This window comes from Trachinotus anak, unplaced genomic scaffold (genome assembly GCF_046630095.1).
Source record: "Trachinotus anak isolate AG129_WGS33_773 ecotype Australia unplaced genomic scaffold, CSIRO_AGI_Tana_v1 ptg000003l, whole genome shotgun sequence".
Lineage (NCBI taxonomy): Eukaryota > Metazoa > Chordata > Actinopteri > Carangiformes > Carangidae > Trachinotus > Trachinotus anak.
The window spans coordinates 4389544-4413811 of record NW_027273854.1 but is presented as its reverse complement, the minus strand read 5'-3'; the positions used below and the strand labels follow the sequence as shown (position 1 = coordinate 4413811).

The 24268-nt window shown below is 45.4% G+C and overlaps 1 protein-coding gene across 3 annotated transcripts in view; it reads right to left on the bottom strand.

Moving 5' to 3' along the window:
• znf385c (zinc finger protein 385C) overlaps nt 1-24268 on the bottom strand; it is a 145722-nt gene that overhangs the window by 24588 nt on the left and 96866 nt on the right. For all 3 annotated transcript variants that reach the window (XM_071467609.1, XM_071467618.1, XM_071467626.1), the window contains one exon: nt 5-147. In XM_071467609.1, coding sequence (XP_071323710.1) covers nt 5-147 — 143 coding nt within the window. The remainder of the gene's footprint in view (nt 1-4; nt 148-24268) is intronic.

Sequence of the window (24268 nt, the reverse complement as noted above, 5' to 3'; positions counted from 1 at the left end):
TCACCGTGTTAAAGTTGGGGAAGAGGCTGAGGGGGGAGGATCCATTGAGTCTGAAGGGCAGGAGCTGTTTGAGGTCGAGCTGTGGCTGCAGAGGCCGTCCCGGGACGGGGAGGGAAGCCAGGAGGGGGCTGCCCTGGGCGGATGTACCTGGACAACACAAAGAGATAGATGTTAGAAAGTTAAGAAACAACAGTTAAGTTAACACGAGGGGGATATTTGTGTCCCTGTGCGATTGCAGGAGCGGAGCTGGAACCGATGCGTTCCAGGAGGTGAGGAGCAGCACTCAGAGGAGGCCTGTCTTTGATTTATTTGATACCAGAGGCACCGTTACACCTCCAGCTGACACCCAACACACACTGTACCAGTCAAATGTATGTGTGTGCTTGTGCTTGTATCTGGGACACATAGATACAGTGTGTATAAATAAGTGTGTGCTGCTGTTAGTGGGCAGTTTTACTGGAGACTTAATACGTCCATCGCCTCAGTTGTCCGGACTGATCCCTCCAAGGACATGCCCCTGCCCCTCATGTACACACACACACACAAACACATCATTTAATTACTGTATTGGCTGAGGAAAGGTGCCTGCGCAAAGGGAAGATGGGAGATATCGGATTTCAAATGGACCAGGGATGAAGAGATTTCTAATTTTCCACCTGGCTGCGTTTCAGTGGTCGGGCGCGCTCAGCGGTGCACAGGCACTTATCCCTGCACCAGGATCAATCATCGGTGTCAGCTGTGGGTCACTGTGGCCACCCCAAAGTATGCCTATCATATGAGCCCTCCTGCAGCGCACACACATACAGTGCGAGGTGTTTGCGTGTGATAATGCACACCACAGGAAAAACGCAAAAAAAAGCAATCACTGACCTTACAATAATGCATCTGAGCAATCGAAAAGATGGGTCAAAAAAGAACACCTTCACGGTGGGGGGAGGGTTTCAGTGGCAGATGGTGGGAGTACATGAAGCTAGAGGTGAAGACAAAAACACCAGTGCCACAGTGAAATAATAAAAAAAAACAGTAATATATTCATTCCTGGGAGCTCACAGCCCACTAGTCTGGTGACTTCATCATCACAACAAAAGGTAGAGTTCATCATCCGTAGTCTTAGAAACGTTTAATATCAAATGATCAACTGAGTTGTGCATTATATTCTGAAATAAAGAAAGACAGAGGACGAGTGCACTGAGCAGAAAACATGACCACTGGGTCAGTTTTTACTAAATCCTGGGTCGTGTTCACCGATAAGGCGTTAACTCTTCAATGCCAATATATTTTTTAATTATTCACTTAATTAAAACACTTTGTTAAGGTTAAGAAGCCAACTTCAGATGCAGGTTTGCAACAGAGCTTCAGTCTCCAGCATGATAACAAAGCCCACTGTGGACCCACCCACCACCTCATCCTTTGTCCTGTGTCCAGTGGCTCTGCTCAGGATCAAATACAGAGCTATTCCACTGACAGTTCATCTAAAGACTGATCAAACATGGCTGCAGAGCCGCTGCAGTCAACAATATCAAATGTGTTTTTAGATCTTTTTCTTTGTTGTGGTATATCAGTAGTAATAGTAGTAGTAGTAGTAGTAGTAGTAGTGGTGGTGGTGCTGTTTGGCCTGTGTGAAGTCTGGGCCATGGCTGTTCTGTGGCTTGGCAGGATTGGCAGCCATAACGTGGGGTGTGGGGTATGTGGCGGTGGTGGGGTTGGGGGCTGATAGACTGAAGCTCTGAGCATATGCTCCTTAGCGCTGGTCTGAGATCTGCCATTTGCCATGTGTGGGCTCTCCTCTGCTGTCTGTCTGACACTCAGAGAGAGGCAGCACAGGCCGGACGCAGCCTCCAGACACGTGGGCAGCAGCCGGCGGGGGATCGCTCACACTCACACACACACACACACACACACACACAAACACACACACACACACACACACACACAAAACACACACTCTCTCTCTCACACACATTCAGACAGAAAACCAGGAGTCTTCTCTTGGCAGGGCTATCAGAGGAAAAAGCTGGGGAGGACAGTTATCAGCTGATAGTGCTTCCCCACCTCTCTGCGACTCCCCAGGCAGCTTATTAAATCAGGGACTGGCTGTTTGCCTCTTTGGATGATAACGCCGCCGCCGAGGCACAGCCCGAATCCAGGCATGTACAACAGTGAGCAGAGGAGTGTGTGTGTGCGCCAGGGCTCGCATGTACCAGACGAGTATCACACGGCACACACACAAACGCATACAAACAGAAGCTGCCTACGCTCCCCTGAAAACAAATAGCTCCCAGGGCGAGGGGGAAGTCAATATAAACACAGTCACAGAACGTGCACACAAACACAAAATCAAACAAGGTATAATTTTACTCTTGGCACATGTTGTATTGGATTTCAGTAGGAGCACACTTTGAAGCAAAAGAACAGACATTTTTGAGTGTTCGAGCACGATTCTTGTGTTTTTATGCGCGTTTGTATTTCAGCCCGCGGCCCCTGATAACCTCCTTCTATCACACCGCATCATTTTCCACTCATTTAAATAGTGTGTGCGTCACACATATGTATGTGTTTGTCTGCATGTGGTTCTCTCTGTCCAGAGTCATGTCTGCGTCAAGGCTCACATTTATTTACGCCTCACTGGTCCACGGTCCAGACCACTGACAGTTGAGGCGAGGCCTGAAACCAAATGTCCAGTCTCCGTCTCGCTCTCACAGATGACTTTGCCCCCGGATCTGACTTGTCTCCGCCAGTCCCTCCCCGGGCAGCGGACCTCTTCCTCCTCCTCCTTCTCCAACCATCACAACAACGCATTCCTCCCTCTCATGACTCACTGGGCCGGGTTACACAACAGCCACCGTCACTTCACATCTACTTGGATGTGTGTGTACGTTTGTGCAGGGTGGTGCATCCGAGCTGTGGAATTCAAACATTGATTCTTCAATTATTTTCTCCTTGTTCAACGGAGATGAAAATAATGGAATCCAACATACACAAGCAAACATACTGAGCCTTCCCTCCTCATTCCTCTTCCGCTATCACAGAATTAGACGTTCAACCCTTTAGTCCTTCTACTGTAATTCTCTTGTCATCACTCCAGTGCTCCCTTAGGTTTCTGACAAATTGCCTTTTCTCACATCTAAATACCTCCACCCCGCCCCCTTGTGCTCTGCATATCCCTGCAAACTACTGCTGAGCGGCACAGGAAGGAGAAAGGGAGAGGGTCGGGGAGGAGAGGAGAGAAAAGTGCCTTTCTATTTGTGGCCCAGTGTAATTATGTGGGATAGATGCTTGCACAGCAGGGTCTGGTGAGTGGATCTCCACCTTCTTTTTCCTTCTGCCTGTTGTTCTCCAGCCTCCCAAAGTCGACTTAAAACAGGTGCCATGTCTGGTGGGCAGTGCAGCAGATGACCGACAGGCCTCTCCTCAACCTGAGTGGCCGAATTCATTTGGCAAACAGGAACAACATGTCTTCTGTAAATATTCTAAACATGTCAAACAAATCCAGATTGGGAATCATTTTGAGGCAACGTATGGTTCATTCACATCACATCACAGCAAGAAGGTTCTGGGTCCGGCTGGGGGCCCTCCTATGTGGACCCCCCCCCCCCTTCTGTGCCTCCCACAGTCCAAAGACATGCAGGTCAGGTTAATTGCTGACTCTAAATTGCCCGTGGGAGTGAATGTGAGTGTGAATGGTTGTTTGTCTCTATATGTCAGCCCTGTGATAGACTGGCGACCTGCCCAGGTTGTACCCCGTCTCTTGCCAAATGTCAGCTGGGATTGGCTCCAGCCCCCACACACAACCATCAGAGGATCAGGGGTATAGCTATGGATCGAATATAGTCCATTTAGTTCGAATTATGTTATATTTTACCTTCTCAGCACCTTGTTTTAACGGTTGTCGATTAAAGTGTAAAACTCATTGTCTCTAAACTTTGCTGATACAAATTCTACGCGGATGTTTTCCAGAATTAAATCTCACAAAACTGAGCAAGATGTATTTTAACATTACAAGGTCTGTAGTTGTTTGTTGCCTGGTTCTGGTGCAGTTCTCCCTTTGTCCTCATTTATGGACCACAGGGACTCAAAAACACAAGGACATAGCTCTGCTGCTAGCAATGCACCGTTACATTAACCCCCCGGGGATCTTCATGACTTTGGCTATGGTGTTTGTATAAAGAGACAAAAGGCTGCTTGCTGTGGTAAAATAAAAACTACTCAGAGAGGGAAGACTGTGCTGTTTCCTATAAAAGAAAGCGTGATGAAATCCTCTGTGTAAGGACGTTTTAAAGGAATACACAAGAGGTGGTGTTGGCTTTGCCTCTGGTTCTGTGTTCTTTCTTTGTGCAGACGTGCGATTGTAGGATCACTGTTGTCTTTGTTGACTTCTGCAGAATCTAAGGGCATTATGCAGCACAGCTCGGCTGCTCAGCTGTGACCGCCTGCTGAGTAACAGTTGGACTGTCAGTTAGACCTTCGCCATCAGCCTTCTGACCTAATAACCAGCTGTGATGATGAATTTTTACACATATAAACTTGAATCAAAAGGGAAATTGCTGACCGGTGAAATGATGGGCACTAAGTGCAGACACAATATGAGCATAATCACTCTGCAGCGTGTGGACGACTCTTTCGTCGGCTGCCTGGGAGACATAATGACTGTTCTTCTTCATGATGTTTAACACAGCCTTCATGTGCCGGTCAGTGATTGCAGCAGTCATGAATGTGCGCACAGTCGAGTCCTGACACATACATTAAGCCTCGTGACGCGATGTTGTTCACTGTGCATCTGCCCCACTCTTCCACCATCCCCCAGCCCACCCCCCACACCCCCCCCCCCCCCCCCCGGCGGCTGCCTGGCCTCAGACCACAGGCTGATGGGACTGGATCTGACAGTGCAGGAAGAGCCAGCAACTACAATTCTCCACATAAATATAGAACTGGAGCTTTTTAGTTACAATAACCCGACCGACAGAGCCCTTTTTTCCAACTGAGGTATGAAATAACTGAAGACATGCTATGCATACAAATGGCTGTCTCACACGAGCTGCGGCTGGAAATTTTAAATTGGCCTCATAGTGTATTAGAGGCTCACAGCCATTCGAGGGCATGAAATGACATTACACTGCCTCTGGATGTCCGAACTTACTCCTCAGAGAGACGGAGAGAGCGACAAAGAGGCAGAGAGAGAGAGGGAGGGAGGGAGGGAAAAGTGAGTCTTAACAGCCAATTAGCTTCTGCTTGATCAGAAGGTGGTGCGAGGGCCACCGTGGGAACCATTACAGCACGGACAGAGAACATTAACCACAATCAGTTTTAATTAAAGACCGACGCTTTTTATTCCTCTCAATCCCCAGCCATCCCTCCCTCACTCCCATTCTCCACTCCTCCTTCAAGTGCGCTGATAATCTGCAAACCTGAGTCGGAGCTGGGATGTGACCGGACTGATTAGATGAAACAGTGAGGAGACGATGAAGGAACTTCAATTAGCCCTCAATTAAGCCAATTTGATTAGTGTAGTAGCATGAAACAGGCCGGAATGATACGCTCCTTCACAGACGCAGATATGATCTCATTGTGACGCATCTGAATATGAGACGCAAACCAGGAAAAGTGGCCAAATAAATGTATGATTGTAGCTGCTTTTGCATTTAAATTGACCTTTTTTATGTCTGTGGGCCACTTTCCTGTTTCAGGAGAGAAATGTAAACTATTTTCTGACTATTTCAAATTTCAACAAAGAGCCTTTTCATTTTATGCCCCATCCTCCCCGTCTCTCATTTCCTCACCTTAAAGCCTTTTAAAGTTGTTTATTTGAACATTTTCCCTCTTTTTTTTTTTTTTTCTGGGTCACTCGGGATGCCGTATTGGCTGCACTGTGACTGTGCATATTGTGTACTGGAGTGTGTAAATTGATGACTGTGTGTGCTGCACGTGACAATTTGTAGTCCTGTGTGTGTGTGTGTGTGTGTGTGTGTGTGTGTGCAGCAGACAAATACAGTTTATGCAGCAAATATGTGCAAGGAATATTTGAGCAGCACAGAGCTTCAACTTTAGCCTGTTTGATGTCAGAGCAGCGAGCGTCCGCTTGTCCGCTGAGCACACAGTCGTGTTTCTTCTCCTCTCCAGTTTGTGCGTCAGTGTGAAGGGAGGGAGGAGATATTTCCAGCAGAGATACTGGAGCTAAGCTCTAATAAGGTTGTGAAGATTTTTCTTATGGGGATTATATTTAATCTCAGCACAGTTACTTCCCTTCAACCACCCTATTTTAAACTAATCTGCCGTTTAAAAAAAAAAAAAAGAATCTCTCATATGTAGTTCTGCCCTCCTTTTCCTTCCTTTCTCTGGATTGCAGAAGGTAGCAGACTGCTCCATGTGGCCTGATTATATGCAAGGCTAAGCACAGTTTGACCCACGACTGAAAATAGAGCGCTCTCAGGAAGGAAGATGATTTCATAACTTTTCTCTCACAAGCAATTTTAGAGGAATCGTACAAAGTGGAGACACTGACTCGACTGACATTACATCTCTGTCAACCCTAAGGTGTCACCTCAGCAGTCACTCAAGCTTCTGCTCTCTCCTCAAGTTACATCACTGAGGATGTTTTAGCACGTCATTAGTTACAGAAGGCAAAACAAGAGGAAGGATGAAGTGATGTAAGTGCGCAGCAGATTCAGGAGGAGATTTCGACTTCAGGCAGCTCCATCACAGTGTGGATTAAGGTGCATGGAGGCTAATTCACTGCTGATAAATAAAACATGACCTGACATTGAAGTTTAAATAAGATCAATATACAGCCTCTGGCTTCAGCAGCGACATTGTCTCATCAGAGAAAAGACATCAGCCTGTAGCTGCGTTACTGGCATCGACAAACAACAAGGTTAGGGCTCAAATTCCATTACGAGAATTACAATGAGAGACATGGGGTCAGTATGATCCTGGAATTACCTTAGTTTAATCATGTGTCTTTTCTTACTATCACAATGTCATATTAATAGCTGCTTTTTTGACATGAAAAGATAAGAAATACTGTAGCTGGTTTGAGCTGTTCCCAAGTTTAACATTTTACATCAAACTACAGAAAAGATTTGAGCAGCATGTTTGTGTGTGGCGGTCTGGCGGTGGTAACGGGACCTCGTGGAGATGCTTCTTCTCCCAGGGAGTGTCTGTAATGAGTTCTGTCAGGCAAGCAGCAAGCAGCACATTGCTACCAAACCCAACCTGAGCAGAGGCAAAGCCCATCTGTCAAGCAGAGACGATAAGCCCGGAGCTATCCAGAGACAAATTGCTCAGCTTCCCCACTGTGAGGCCCTACAAGGCAGCCGGCTATGGGCGGGCAACAGAGATGCCGCTGATTCCTGATGCTACGCAGGAAAAAGGAGGTGGAAAAGGGAAATATCAAACACATTAATCTATGAGCGTGGTGCCGACGGCCAGTCATCAGTCTGCAGCAGCTGTACACAGAACTTCAACGTGATGATAAACTGAAAAAGAAAAAAAAAATCAGAAATTAACATTATTGTTTTGGGTTTTTTTGCTTCCAAGCCTAAGGGTGAGCAGCTTTAATAAGTCACCCTAACTTTTCCTAATCTCCATCCTTTTGCTTTTGCAGCTGTCGGACTTTTACCTCTGGGTAAAAACAAAATCAACTTTTGTCACACAGACGTTATTGAAAAGGGAAATGATTAAAGGCAAAATGTGACGGTTTAAACCTCTGTCCCAGAGAGCTCATTTCCTTCTTCATTATCAGAACTAGTACTACCATCTCGCAGCGCCATGTCAAAAAAAAAGTCTGGATTAACAGTTTCAAAGCCGTCCCGGGCCAACACGTGCACAAACCCAGGTCTGGGCACTCTGCGTGATTGACAGGAACTCAGATCAGGTTCATTTCCTCAGCAAATTGAGTCATTTGCAGGAGTGGCATTAAGTGCAACATCGTATTTACATGAATAAATATCAGGCTGGTCAACCAAGCGTCACACAGCACATCATGCCAACTGTGACAACTGATTATAAATTGATTAGATATGGTGGGCGAGCCGGGCTGCTCAGATCTTGGAGGAAGGAGGGATGCGGGGCGTGCAGGAGAAAACAAGCACAAGACAGAGGTTGCGTTCTAATTTTAGCTCCTCACCTGATGCGATGAGAGGAGCAGGAGATGAAAACAGTCACTCAGACACTAAGACGCAAACAGAAAAGGTTGAGGCTGTGAAATGAAAATGAAGTTGTAGTTGCGCTGAATGCAACCTCTCACTATTTCTCATCAAGAATGAACAATGTCTGACAACACAAAGACACACACACACACACACACACACACACACACACACACAAAATAAAAACTGTGCACAATTAATGATTCATTTACACAGCTGCAAAAAGTCTAACAGTCTTAGGTTCACTGCAGACGAGAACATTCCCTTTATTTATATAAACAACACTTGCAAACTGCTTGCAGAGAGAATTGTACTGTACATTACTTGTGCATTATTATATTCATTGTTATGCAAAACATCTCCTGCTAAGCAAGTTGTATTCGCATAAAGCCAGTAAATTGCCTTCCAGAGCTGATTTCTTTTTCTCGCCTTCAAATGGCCCGCTGATCGTCTACTCCCATTCCACCTGAATTTGTTTTTCACAAAAACTCCCTTTCCTCACTCACTCCCTCTTTTCCAGGTTCTTTGTTTTAGACTTTTCTTATAACAAACCTAATTTCAGTCTTCGCTCTCAGGCACATGTCTATGGCCAATTAAAACTCTTAATGGAAATGTGTACTGGCTAAAAAAAGACAAAGCTTCCCTGTTCTTTTTAAGTCGTAGCTGCAGGGCCAAGTATCTTTTTTTTTTTTTTTTTAACTCCACTTTTGAACACATAGCAGGGAGGTGAGAGAGAGAGATCATTTGCAGGAACATAATTGCAGTTACATGAGAGTTATGGCATGGGAACCGCTGTGGTAATAAAAGTCCTCCAGCTGTGAAGGTTAGCACAGCGCTAATGCATAAATTAGCTCACATTCTGTTATGCAGATAACTTTTCAAGAGGAAAAAAAACAAACACAGTAGCAATTCAAAGATAACTTTAATTAGCCACATAGGCTTACAAAATCTGACTGAGATAACTTAGAGATAATTAAAGAATTTAACCCTCAAGTGCCTGTGCACAGGTTACAAGGTTGACTGAAGGACATGCCGATGTTAAAAACCAATTCCCCCTTGGTCGATTTTTAAAATGCCCTCACTCTAAATCAGCGACGGCCTTGGGAAATGAACAAGCTAATTTTTCCCAACCTGGGCTGTAATTGTTTCAAATCAGCCTCATGCCTCTGCGTCACTGCCAGAATAATTGCTCATGAGCGGGGAAGATTAATCTACAGAAGCACATCTGCGGGACTTAATTTACGGGTCGCGGTGCCATGCCTCGTGGAGCCATTAGACTCATTTGGTTTTCAATCCTGTGCAGCATATGCGGCTAAACAAAGGTGAAATAATGGTGGGCAAATGCCAGGAAACAAGCGAACACATTGCACTGCTCAGTATTTATACACAGTCGCACACACACAGCTCCCAACACTTGTGTAAATACAGTGTGCAATGAACAGAATAATGGTCATCAACAGTTGGTGATGTGTGCACGTGTGTGTTGGTTTTATGTGAATGCATCACTCCACAGTGTGGACATAACACACACTACCTAATACAGCCGGGAGAAACCGTCACCCCACTAACCACCTCCTCCCTGAATGATCCGTCTCTTAATGCGTCCACGTCTAAAAACACCTGTGAAAGGAGGAGAAGAGTCAGGCTCAGGCACAGTCAACAAATTCTTACAAAGGAGGGAAAAGTGTCATCCTGTGCCAAACGCCGGCGTCCAATCAGCAGCGGCTGAGAAATCAGCGTTGAGATTGTGAGCCACTTTCAGGCTGAGGGAGAACGGGCCGTTCGACGAGCTCTCTGAAGAGAAACAGCTGTGCGCTGCAAATTGGAAAGTCTTTGTGAAAAGCTGCTCTGCCCTTTGTTGCCTCCTTCCTCCTCTCCTCAAAGTGCTGGCATGCAGATGTCTCCTCTCATTCCTCACGTGTAATTACAAAGACGGGAGAAATGGCGTAAATGGATGATTCCTCATACGAGGCATTGTGCTGCAGGCAGCGCACCCGAGCCGGGCAGCTGGTGCAGTCTCTGAACAGGAAAACTTCACCACAACAAAGGATTTAGCACCTCGCTCCTCTTTGCTACAGCTGCCTGCTTCCTCGTTCCCTTCCAAACAGACTCCTACATGACACAGCAGACAGGATGATGTGGTTGAAGAACAATCATGGTGGTGTTATATACCTTCCACTCCAGCTGTAGGGCCCTCCCGCTCTGCCTGGGCGGAGACACGTGGCCGAGCAGATGAGGATTCTTATCGGAGTCTGTGCAGGTGTTTGGTGGAGCGAGGCCGTAACAGGATTCCTAAGTGACTACTGGCCGACAGGATTCCACTCGATGAGAGGAGAGTAAGGAAAGAAGAGTGGAGGGATGGATGGGTGGAGACTGGGGTGGGGGTGTGAGCCGGTGGCCAGGGTGTTGTAATTGTGAATCCCCTCAGAGTGCGGCAGCACAGTGCGTCTCAGACACCTGCTGCTGAGGCGATAAGGAGCGAAAAGCAATCACTCCAGTTACCAACCTGAACAGACTGGAATCTGACTGCAGCTCAGTCTGATACTGAGAGAGGGGAGGGGAGGAGAGGAGAGGAGAGGAGAGGAGAGGAGAGGAGAGGAGGAGAGGAGAGTGGAGGGGAGGAGGAGAGGAGAGTGGAGGGGAGGAGAGGAGAGGAGGAGAGGAGAGAAGAGGAGAGGAGGAGAGGAGAGGAGAGGAGAGGAGAGGAGAGTGGAGGGGAGGAGAGGAGAGGAGGAGAGGATAGGAGAGGGGAGGAGGAGGAAAAGAGGAGAGGAGAGGAGAGGAGAGGAGAGGAGGAGAGGAGAGGAGAGGAGAGGAGGAGAGGCGAGGAGAAGAGGAGGAGAGGAGAGGAGAGGAGAGGAGGAGAGGAGGGGAGAGGAAAGGAGAGGAGAGGAGAGGAGGGGAGGAGAGGAGAGAAGAGGAGAGGAGGACAGTAGAGGAGAGGAGAGGAGAGGAGAGGAGAGGAGAGAAGTGAAGAGGAGGGGAGAGGAGAGGAGAGGAGAGGAGGAGAGAGGAGAGAAGAGGAGAGGAGAGGACGAGAGGAGGTTAGGAGGAGAGGAGGAAATACCAAATTCCAAGAGAGATGCTCCATCGCTCACAGGTGGCTCAGCTCAGAGAGCACTTGTTCGTACTTATTCGTATTTATTGTTATTTATTTGCACTGTGTGTCGACACAATCCTGCAAATCTGAAAATGCAAAGCAGTGTATGTAGCCGTTAAGTTTCCGGCGCCACTACGTTCTGCCATCTCAAACTAACTTTATCACCCACAGAGGTCAAGGGCGAGCGGTCTGGCTCAGAGAGGGTCCTCAGGCTCTCCAGAGAGCGTTCCTCATTAGTGTGATTCCAGCTGAGGATTATAACACGAATCTTTGGGATAAATCTTCGCTCGGCACAGAGACCATCAGCTGTTGCAGTCAACCAGCGCCGACTCTTGAATTATTCATTTCCTGTTTACAGTGGGCGACAGGTGCGTGACCTCTGTGATGAGTGCCCAGGGTGTCTGGGAGAAGTGGTGACAAGGGAAGGGGAGGGAGTGGAGTGGAGTGGAGGGAGCCTCGGAGGGACAGCGCTGGAGACAGGGAGGAGAAGCGGGGGAGAGGACTCAGAGGAAACTGCCAATTTGTGAGACTCAGGTGCTCGGTGAGGTTTGTGGCTGCTTTTAATCTTAATTCTGAGGCAGGGAGCACAGCTTTTAGCAGCCATTCAGGTAAGGTTGCATGAAAGGTTTTTTTTTTTTTTTTTACTTGGAGGCCCGGGGCTGCAGCTGCCAATTTTGGAGGCGTAGCATGGGGGGAAAAAGCAAGTAAGGTGAAATTACTGTTCCCCAAAATGTTAGAGCGAAACTCAGGGTGGCGTGGGGTTTGGGGAGGTCTGCCAAGCTCGAGCTTCACATCAGCTGAGTGGCATTTACTGTAACCTTTCCCCTGGCTTTTAATAACCAGGCGCAGAAACGGCAGAAACACGGATCACTGCGAATCAATGCAATTCGCTGGGAATTGCAGACGGATCTCCTCCTGCTTGTGGCCACACGGAGCCCGTTAACTCCCAGAGTGGGCCGAGAAGTCGAACACGCGCTCGGCGTCGGCTCCTGTGAGCGTCAGCTGAATGAAAACTTCAATATCAGAATGAGAGCACACAGACACGGCGGCAAAGGAAAGAAGAGAGGCACTGCTGAAAGCAAAAGGAGCACGGAGAGGTAGATGAATGGAGGGACTGGAGGCTGTAAATAAACAGATGTTGTAAAAAAAAAAAAAAACCAAAAAAAAAAAAAAAAACCACAGGCATCTTGTCGGGTTTGTTTAGTTTAACACCAATGAAATACCAAAATGAATCACAGGAATTCATTCTGGTTCACTCAGCCTGAATAACAGCCTCTGACACCTGATAGCTTAAGAATAAGCCTCCTATTTATGCCCACATATTGATGTGGACGTCTGCATGAACACACACACACACACACACACACACACACACACACACACACACACAAGAATGCATGCAAATCCAAACAGCGCGGACCCCTCTCTGCAGATTGATGCATGGGTTTCTCCTTCAGGCAACTGGGGGAAAGAAACAGACATTTCTCCCCTTCGGCCAACTCGTGCTTCAGACAAAATAACAAACGGCTGAATGATATAGTGAGCTGTCCCCTCTGGCTGCGAAGTGGGAATGGAAACACATCTCTGAGACAGCAGCTACAAAAGGCCCCTCTCTTCCTCCTCTCACTCCTGCTCTCTACGCTGTGCATCCACAGAGACCTTGGCAGATCTCAAAGACAGATTAATCTCGATTGAAAGTTGCTGAAGTGTCCTCAGGCGTCAAAGCATTACTACTTATCGAGAGAGAGAGAGAGAGAGAGAGAGAGAGAGAGAGAGAGAGAGAGGTCCAAAGAAAAGACAGAAAATGAACTCTGGGGTCATTTGGGATGGACGAACACCTACAAAGTGGCCAGTTCTGTAAAGCACACACACACACACACACACACACACACACACACACATTAGATTAAGCCCTGATCATGTGAAATCTTGATTTAACAGTCTGCCTGTAGTGAGCCTTGGACTGCTGCTGCTGGAGCTGCATGAATCTGACGTTTCCAGTCCTCATACCAGCGTGAGCGTCAACAGTTCTGGCTGCTGAAGGAAACTCTTCCTCTCACATGGACTGAAATCACATGGAACATCATTTTAATGTGGGGCTGTAACATGACCAGTTCTGCAGCACCACTACTGCCCAGACTCATTCCTCAAACTGCTCTTAGAGATTGAACAATATCTGCAATTATATCACATTAGTAACTGTATTTATTGCTTGTCTATTGTCTCTTCATTAGGATGTTCACTGACACTTTTCATTTGTCAGTTCAGGGATGACATAATAATTTATTCTGAACACAACTCTGCATTAACATCATTACATGAGTCCATTTAATCGAGCACTGTGCTTAAGTACCATTCTGAGCTCCTAACATGAATTTTTCCATTTTATGCTTCTTTATACCTTCACCCCACTACATTTACACGACTCCTGTATTTACATATTCATTTTATATACAAAGCACATGATGAGTTGATAAAATATGCAGTGGTTTAGACGCCCTGTTACAGATTAAACTGCCAATTTTTCACCAGCTACAGCGTTAAAAGGCTGCTGACACAGCAATGCATCACTACTAATAAATCAATATTACACTGACAATATTCCACAACCTGATCAGAACTATTGCACTTTAGCTGAAGTTAAATTTTGAAGGCAGGAATAACTTTTGTCAGGTATTTATTTTTTAGTAAGTAAACATTATTTGTATAACCTCCACTACTACGCTGACATTTTTACTTTAAAATGTGCCAAATCTGCAAAAAGTCCAGACTGAACTACTATGATAATTACTGATACTCACATCAGTAAATTCACTGCCATGTTTCAACAGAGGGTTTGGGACGTGTGCTCAATTTTAAAAACTCTGCTCATTTCACAGAGACTCCAGGTTTTAGTTTTCATTTGCAGGAATGATTCAGTTTATTGTACATCTACTGTAATGTGCCGTGTTTGCAATGATTAATAAGAGACTCTTATTACTTGATTGTTAAATGTTATTTTTCATGTCCCTTTTCACAATTGGAGTAGTTATCTTATAATGGAACCATCACCGTTATGTTCCCAATGCAAACAAAAAGCTGTTTTTGTTCATTTATATTATGAAAAATGTTTCTACTAAAATCTTAGCTGCTCTGCACTGAGCCTTTGATCAAGTCTGTTTATTTAGCTGTGATTTGTTTACATTTTAGTTAATGTGCATTTACAACAGAGATGAATGTAACCTAAAATAACACTGAGCTGGGGGTGGTACAGTGCAGGCTGGGACAAAATCTTACCAAACGGTTGCATCAGTCCTCACATCATCAGGATCAATCCCATATTTATGAGGCACCATCCATGGGTGCTCCCTCGCTGATGCAGATGACATAACTCTGGTGTAACTGGAGCTTTGTTGACCTTTGGCTAACACACTGTAACCCCGTCTGACTGCGCTGGCCTCTGCTAACCCACTTCAGTCTGTCTGCTGAGACAAAGAGGATTTACAGTTAATCTGGCTCTTACAACAGCGGGGGGGGCGCGTACTCTCCACGACAACACTCCAGAGAATAGGACTAATCAAGACATCGTGAACATCAAACAGGGAACAATTACCTCTCATAAAATCAATTTTGTTGCCTGACTGAGAGGAGGAGAGGGAGCCAGAGCTGACACAGTTGTTTGATTGGATTTGATTACAATTGCAATTTTTTTTGTATAAGAAAAAAAAAAGAAAAACAATTCAAACTTGACTTGGAGTTGAAAACACCACCGCGATATGAACTAATTTCACCTCACGTTTGTTTTGTTTTTTTCATTGCAAATGAACTGGAACAAAGTGTCACTGCTCGGCGACGTGATCTGAAAAATTCTGCCTTTGTTTGGAGATAATTGGATTTGTTTTGAGAAAAATCCTCAAACAATATAAATAAGTCAAATTTTCAATCAAAAACTTCAGGTGAGAAACACACACTGGCACAAACAGAGACAAACTCTGCTCCTTAATTAGCTGTGGAAAGAAAGCTCCGGCCTGAACTGACACGAGCCAACAACCACAACCAGCACACATGAAACGGGTGGAAGTACCAGAGCGGCACAAAGGCAGCTGATGAGGTGACAAAAAGCGGTTTGATTGTAACACTGAACAAACGGTGGATTTGATTGCAGTAATAAGCAAATGGTTTTAACAGGTGCAAGCGTAGCTGGGGAAGTGTACCGTTCGCAAAACCCTCCTCATTAGTAAGCAAATGAATTCAATCACCTCTCTTTGGTAAGCGGCTTGATAAATCCCTGCAAAGTGGTGTCTGGCTTCAACTACAGCAAGCAGCTTTAATAGATGCAGAGCCGTTAATGCATCATTCTCATTGACTCTGTGCTCGCTATTCTGCTAAGATCAGCCTGAACACAATCGTTGGCCTCCAGCAAACAAACCCAAGTCAATGAGGTTGAGGCTCCGTGGGGACCGGTGAGGAGTATTTTTCTTGTGCTGGCTCCAATAGCTTTACAAATTTTATTCATACATCCCTGGAGAGAACGACTGCAGCGTGAGCTTGTGTTGGGGGGGGGGGGGGGGGGGGGGGGCTCCAAATGGGCAGGGCAATGTCTGAAAATGCAAATCTAAGGAGACAAACTGTGTCTTCCACTGAGGCTAAAAGAGAGCCAGGGGCAGCTCCTCTGGCCCCAAAACCACTACAGGAAGAGAGATTTCAACCCAGATCACAGAGAAGCAGTGTAGCACCATCGCTACCACCTGCTGCACCGCTCTGTGCTCATGTAACCCAGTGTCCACAGCAGGATGTGACCAGTGGGAGACAGAAGCAGGATGACAGCGAGGAAACAGACCTCAAGTCTACATCTTTAAAAAAAAAAAAAAAAAAAAAAATGAAAACACCTTCACTGAGGTGGTGACTTTTGAAGCATCAAAGGCCAATTGATATATTTGTTGTGTGAGAGCGGAGACATTCGGCAGCGGCTTAGACTGAGTGAAACACAGACAAAACTAATCTCTCAATGCCTGGCAACAAATCCACTCTGCAGCCCTAATCAATTCGTTAGACAGCCTCCTCTTCAACACATACATGCACACACACACACGTGAGCGAGGCACCGCGATGATTAGCCTGTCCCACTTAATCACTTCCTATTAGAGACACCTGCTAGGATGCAGCAGTCTTGTGTGATTATGTGTAATCATAGAAATGTCACATTTGAATGATAAGCAGCATGAGAAGACGGCTCATAACAAGATGTGGCGAGTACAGAATCATCAGCTGTTCTCATACATACAAAAACACACTTATTCATATAAGTCTCACAAGTATCTATCTATCCATATATCTATATCTATCCATATATCTATATCTATCTATATATCTATATCTATATCTATATATATATATATCTATATATATATATATATATATATATATATATATATATATAAGCAACATTGACACAAGACTCAGAAATACAATCTCTCGCACATAATTTTGCATATGGCATGCAGGCGTATAAATACACACAAGCACCCACACTGGGCTGGAGGGGGGAGGAAGTCTATCTGCTGTGGATAAAAGACATCCCTTATCAGCTTCCTCATAGAGGAGCTGGGAATGAAGGCATTTACTCAAATGAAAGAGGCAGCTTTTGGAGATAAGCCGAGAGAGAGACGGAGCTCAACTAAGCTTTCAGATTGGACTGGGCCTGCAGAGGGAGCAGAGGAGGACGGGAAATAAAACAGAGGGAGTGCATGGATGGACAGAAGGACGGACGGACGGACGGGTGGATGATAGATAGGTGGATTGTTGATGAAGTGATGGGAGGATGGCGCCGGCTCTCATTTGGTGCCTTGTTGTGCTTTGAGGGAGATGCGTGCATACAGAGGAGGAGCGCCTGGCTTTTGTCTCAGATGGAAGTACTTATATAAAGCGTATTTAGAGGATGTGGGTGTGCGAGCTATTGTGTTGACCCCGGTGTTTTGTCTGTGCGGGCGTGCACATGCGCGCCTGTGCCTTCTGTCTATCCCTGCGCTCGTAGCTGGCCCTGTCTGCACAGCGAGCTGGCACATCTTCTCCGCTGCGCTGGGCTGTGAGCGGCGCTAGAATAACCCACTTCAAAGAGACCCATTGTCACACACTAATGTGGCGAACGGCAGCTAGCGCCACAGAAATCAGCACACACTGAGACTGGATATTCCCTCTGAGATGAGGGAGGAAGGGTGATGTGGGAGGGGAATGATAGGAGGAGGAGGGTAGAGAGAGACAGAGAGAATGAGAGACAGAGAGAGAGAGAGAGGTTTGTTCACAAACACACTGCTGTGCCAACATTAATCATGTAGACTCTCATAAAATCATTAGAGCTGATCATTCCCAGTCAGGCTCTCTCCACAGCGGCTCAGCTCTGACGAAAAGAAGTAAGAATGCCAATTTCTGTTAGAGATGCAAGCCAGCACACACACACACACACACACACACACACCATCAGAAACAACACACAGACAGCAGAATATCAAAACAGAGAAGTGAGGCAGCAGAACTAAACAACAGGCTTCACATAACTCCAGATTTATTTATGCACAGAGCTTCTACATATTCTACATATTTGAGATATAATTGTATTTTCCTTCCCAAAAACAGCCACTGTATTTATGTCTGTTGTTATGTTTTTTTTTTTGTAATTTTCATCAACTCATTTACGCGTGCATATCCACATAACATTTGCTTGTTCTTTCTGCAGTCCGATTACACAACGCGTTTACGCATTTAAGTGTGTGTCGTGTGGGTGTGCGGACAAAAATGCCTGCTAGAATTTATGTTTTTGTGTTTGGGGTTTTTTCCATTTGATTTATGTGTATCATGAATTGCCGAAGCGTGTTCCTCTGTGCGCAAGCTCTGCCAATTTGTATGTGTCCCCGCCTGTGTGTGGGTGTGTGGGTGTGTGTGTTTGCACACAGAAAATGCTTACTATATATATTGGTGATTGCATCTTATGTGTGTGTGTGTGTGCACAGGAAATGCAAACTATATGTTTTGGTGATTGCATTTTGTCAATTGATTTATGTATATTAACTTGCTGTTTAGGCACAGCTGAGTTCTACATTTGTGTGTGTTTGTGTGTCTACAAAAAATGTACACTATCATTTGGGTGTTGTGTTTGCATTTTTTACACTTAATGACAATTTTTTCTTAAGACCCAAATCCTTAATCTTGTCACTGGGTAAACGAAAAATCCATTTACATACATAATTTAAGGGTTCAGAGATTTTTTTTTTAAAACTGGAAACGTTACAGATGTAAACAAACCTTTAACTGTGTCAGAAAACATTAATAACTTTTTATTTTATTGTTTATTTAGTGTGTATTAAAAGAGCTGTTCAAACTGAGAGTTATGACTTTTTTAAATTGATTTTGTTTATTTTCAGTTTGGTTTTTTTTTTGGTCTTTTGTGTGTGTTTACAGTTTTGTGCATCCATTGATTATCACATGATTTGTGCTCGTGTGTATGTGCGTCCAGGACAATGACCAGACATTAATTCCCAGCCATTTCAATTAATCTGGTGAGCGGCGGGCTGTTAAACACTCATGCGACGGCACACAGTACAGGTGGAGGTCAGCCTCCCGACGGCTGCAGCAGAGACAGCCATTAGAGCTGGATCACCGCATCTTCTGTTTACACTTACCAGCATTTACACACTAGCTGCTCTCCATTATGCGCATTAGACCCTGGAGTATTGCAGATCGGCGCTCAGGGTAACGGGTTCTGATGGCTGGAACTGACTGTAAAATCGATGGCCTTTGTTACTTTCTTAGTTGCTGAGTGTCGTGCTTAGAGAGACAGGGAGGTTATACAGACACTCTGGTTTGATGACTTAGAAATACACTTGAGACAGAGAGAGACAAGTGGGAATTATAGGCGAGAATAAGAGAATATATTTAGATTATATTCCCTTTATGTTTCAGGCGTGTCTCTTTAAACCTGTTTCTGCATCGAACTCTTTCTCTTTTTGTCTGCTCCCTTCGTTCTTAAAAGCCTTTAACTCCTCTCTCTCTTTAAGTCAAGGTTAGACCATCAAGTGGAGCCCTGGTCACCCACTTCTGCTAAAAACTGTCTTACCTGCTGAAGACTGATGAATTCACAAGTGCAGGGAAAACCACAGAACAATCACACACACAGACATGCAATGCTGGGAGGTGATGTGGCGCCGTTTCTCCTCAAGGCCTCCATCTTTAGCCTTAGCACCCGGGGAATCAGAGGCTAAGTGGGAAGGTTTTGGTGCCGAGTGCAGCGTGGGATCATTTCTCATGTTGTCAGGGCTCCTGCTGGGCCTCACATATGCCTACAGCTCTCAGCATCCTGAAGCCATCACTTCAGCAGGCGAGCCAATCAGACCCACGCTGTCATTTCTGTGAAATGACTTGAACTGTCACTCACACATAAGCATTTTCCCCACAGGGGGGCCCGAGGCCAGAGACAGGCACATATGAACCATGAATACAAACGCCATATGTGCAAAAGCAGTCACATATAATTTCTACCACAACACAAATCACTCTCTTACAATCCACTATATATATATATATATATACACACACACACAGAGAAAAGATCTCATGAATATTTATGGGTTTCAAGGGGAAACTGGCAGAGAATTGGTAACATTTCAACAACTTCACTGACTTGTGACCTCTGCTCTTTGCTGACCTTTGACACGACTGAAAGGCGCCCGCAGGTCCACGTAGACAGGTCTAATTATTATTGCTGCCACAGTCCACCCACTCACACTGCTCCCCAAACACTTTGAAGAACGATTCGCACAGTAACACACACAAAAATTCACTTTAAACACTGAAACACATTTACATACAAATGTGGGCATTTCACTTGGATTTATGAAGTGCTATATTCCTGTACATGTCCAGCTACATGTACATTTTGTGTCACTGAGAGAGGATTGTGGTAAAGAAATAAAGCAGGAGGAGAGTTCGGCAACTTATTCAGGGTTTCTCCCATTTTCCAAATGTAGGAAGAAAAATCTCCCAGTATGTAAATGAATATAACATTAACAGAAAATGTTTGTTTTGGTGTTGAGTCCTTCAGGTTGAGATCGAGGCCTTTGAGCAATGCACTCCCATAACATTGTTAGATGAACAGTCAAAAAAAATCAATACAAACTATTCCACCCATTATTTCTCCTCGTCAAAATCTGGCACCCACGTTACCCACGATGCAACCAACAATCTGGAGTTCAGAGGTTTGGTGCTAGTTTGATGCTAGTAGCAGCTAATGTAGCCTCGAGCTGCCAGCCCAGGCCCATCACGGAGGCACTAAAAACTGCAGTTCTTCGAATGACCACTTGAGGCCGGCTCCAAAAGTGAGTCAATCCCCATAGACCCCCATGTTTAACTGTCCAACTGTACAGCAGAAATAAACATGTTTACACCCTGGTGCGAAAACAGTTTTGGTCTCTATTGCTGATTTTCTCCTTGATGACAACTGTATGGGGTTTCAATTTTTATGTAAGTCATTTTATTGAGGCTTAAAGTTCTGCATAGTTGAGGGCATGTCTCCATAAGCGCCCCACCTTTGCCCATTTCTGGATTAGTGGGGAGTTCAGCGAAGTCAGGCACTGCAAAGATGGCTCAGTCTGCGTTTTAAAATCACTCCTCAGAAACCTACGGGTGACGTCATGGAGGCTACGTCCATCTTTACAGTCTATGCACCAGCCTCAAGCAGAGATGAGGAATGTGCTACAGAGGTCTGGTAAACTGGCTTCCTCCCAGCTTGTAAAACTGGTGGAGCTTCCCTTTAATATAATACAATTATACAGAAAGAAATCCAGCAGAGAAGAGTCACATATTCTTATTTTCTCATAGCCTCTAAAGACCAGAGTATTACAAGTAGAAGGTGTGAGTCACACTCGAATACCAACATTTCATCACAAATCAGCTCCTGAAAAGCACTGAACATCAGAGGCTGATGATATGAAAGCATGAGAGAGCTTCCGTGAATAGAATCAGTCTTTAAACTCACATCACCTCCTGGACTGATCTTTACTGGGGAAGATAAAACAAGATCAAGAACAGTGTCTACAGCAGGACTAAAAAGAGAAGGGAAAAAAAGTATATGGAAAGAAAGAGTTTTGGGGAGATAACAAAGCCCATTGTTCCTGTTACCTGGAAGCAATGGTTGACTCACATTAAAGTGAAAAAGAGCCACACGTATGTATCGACTCCTACATAAATGTGGGATAGGACTTTACTCCAGTGGGACAACATATAAAATGCAGCAAGATGGGAAACAGTAAGTATGAAATATATACGTTATTTTTGGTAGAGGTGGACCTTCCTTTATATTCTCACAGGAGTCTTTACAGAGACGACACAGACTAATGGGGGCTGAGGTAATGAAAAATAAAGTCAGTTTGACTACAGATTTGTCATTTGAGGTGGGGTGTTTGTTGAGCTAATAGAGCAGTAGGTTATTTGTCTCTGCTCTGTGTGTGTGTGTGTAAGAGAGAGAAGGTAGAAGTGGGTTGAGGAGGAGCTGGAGAGCTGCCACCTTCATCCCTCTGGCCCACGAGGGATGAACGAAGAGACAGGAGGCTCGGCAGGTCCATCCATCATAATGTCTCGCTGCCTCTCAAGCTTTGCTTTTTTGCATGTGTGCGCACAAACACACACACACACACACACACACACTCGCTCAGTCAGTCCAGACAGACGCCCACAGCTGCTCCAAACCAAAAACGCACAAATGTTTCAGCAAAGCACACAATCGAAGAACAGCTTGCTCCTTAAAGACGCTGAAGGTTTGATGATGTTGCAGATGTGGAGTTGGTGGGAAGTGGACCGCAGCCCTCAATCCAACAGTGCTGCCTTTTCATTAACCTCCTCATTTACACGCCCCTCCACCTTCACAGCCACTTCAAACAGACGTGCTACTGCTCCCTGTTGCTTGGGAACCCCTCCAGCCCTTACGCATTAAAGCTGGAGCCAAGGGCAAGTGGACACAGACATCTCAAGGTCAAGGACTGTAAGTTAGGCCTCACCTTACGCTGAGGTTTGGGATCCAAATCTGGGAATATGCTCTCAGTGTGCACCTCATACTAATAATACAATAAAAACATACTTTTCAAGGAGATTTTTCTTACTTCCTGTCAGTCTATCACAGCCTAGGTTCCAGGGTGCGCCCACCCCCACTGAGTGGTCACAGACAGTAACCCTAACCCCATGTAATTAGCCCTCATCAAGCTTCAACCCTGTTTAGTGCAGATTAACCCTGTTTCCCATGCATTCCCGACCCCCCTTCTCAGATCTTGCAGATAAAAAAAAAAGGAGTGGAAGAGGAAGAATGGCACCCACTCCCACAGGGACAAGGCCTATAATCAGCCCTCCCACAGTCCCACAACCTGTCCACCGCTTCGGGGGACGGCGGGGGGGTTGCAGATGGATGGATGAAGTGAGACAAGGTTGAGCCCCCACTTCCATCTTTTTTTTCCCCCTTCCTCAACTGAAGCAGCGTCCGCCTCTCAGGAGGAAACAACACGGTGAGTAATCGCGGCCGTTGTTAAAGGACGGCTGATATCATCTGGAACTGAGAAGAAGCTGCAGCAGCCACGCGGCTCCGCTGTGACCCACCGAGCCGCTTTTAAGACGCTCTAATAGCCAAGGTGAAATCAGCACAGGACAAAGGCCTGGGTAGTTAGGGCTCCACTTGACAGGAGAGCTGCTCTTTTATGAGCTGGCTAAAAGGCCAAGAGGGAGAGAACCCTGACACGAGTGAGAAGAAGACAACATTTCAGTCGGACACCTCGACGCTGAAGGTTTGGGTGCCTCGTGCGTGCATCTGTCCTCAGTGGTGGAGGGATTATGAGGTGGCGTTTAGAAGGAGAAGTAAATATCTGAAGAAATGCTAATATGGCATCCATTTGCACGAGTCACTGGCCCATGTACCGAAGCCATTTTAAGAGCACTGAGATCTCAGAGCACCCCACAATCCCACTTATAGTGAGATCCATCACATCCAGAGGCCTGGTGTGCCTGTATACAACCGTTACCTCCAAGTCAGTAAACAAGAATATCAGTGTATTCTCTTTGGATGTCTGTAATCATCTCATCCTTCTCATTTTCACATTTTCTCTTATACATTTTCTGCTCCTCGCCTAGGAAATGGAAGGACGGAGTCTGACATGTACGAATTTTTGGCAGGAGGAGGGAGGAGAGGCTTGAGCCACGGCTATAAATCAGTGTTGCAGGTGAAGCACGGGAACAGAGCGGCGCTGGTCCATTAGTTACCCCTCAGCTCAGCCCACACCTTTATTCTGTGATACAATCAGTGATAGGACGGAGTTCATTATGCAAATGCAGTAAAGAAGCTATTCTATCTATTCTGGATTTAGTGGGCATGTTTTGTTTTTTCCATTGGCAGCTACGCCAATACAGCATAAATACATACACAAAATCAATCAATAATATCAAATATAGTCAAGATTTTACACATTTTCTCCAACCTTCAAAAAAGTTGAATAAATCCACAAACTGATTTTGAACCTCACTCCTTTAATAGGTCACGGGAGGTGATCATTTTTATCAGTACAATCAAATGGACATGTGATTGTCTTCAGGCTCAGTGGGAATTCTGAAAATAAATGTTTATTGATTATTTTAGCTGAGTCTGTCAGAAAAACGGACCAAATACATGTCAAGGGAAAAAAAGGCTCTAGGGACCATGCTCTTTGCAAATACGCACATAACCTCCCGTCACCCTGTCCAGGCTCCCAAATCAACGCTGGTTTAGGAAACAGCCGATAATTCCAGCACAGTCAGTTTTAACGAATATGTATTTGCTTTTAATTTGCTGGTTGAGCGGCCGTTGGGTTTTATTTGGCGGGCTCAGATTAATGTGGGCCTATTTGCAAACAATCGGAGATGCTGTCGGACTTTCTCACATTTTATAAGAGACAGAAAAAAAACACGATCATTAATTTCCTAATCAATAAGTAGCCTGTGGTTTATTTCCCGTCGGAAGACTCAAACTTCCACACATAGC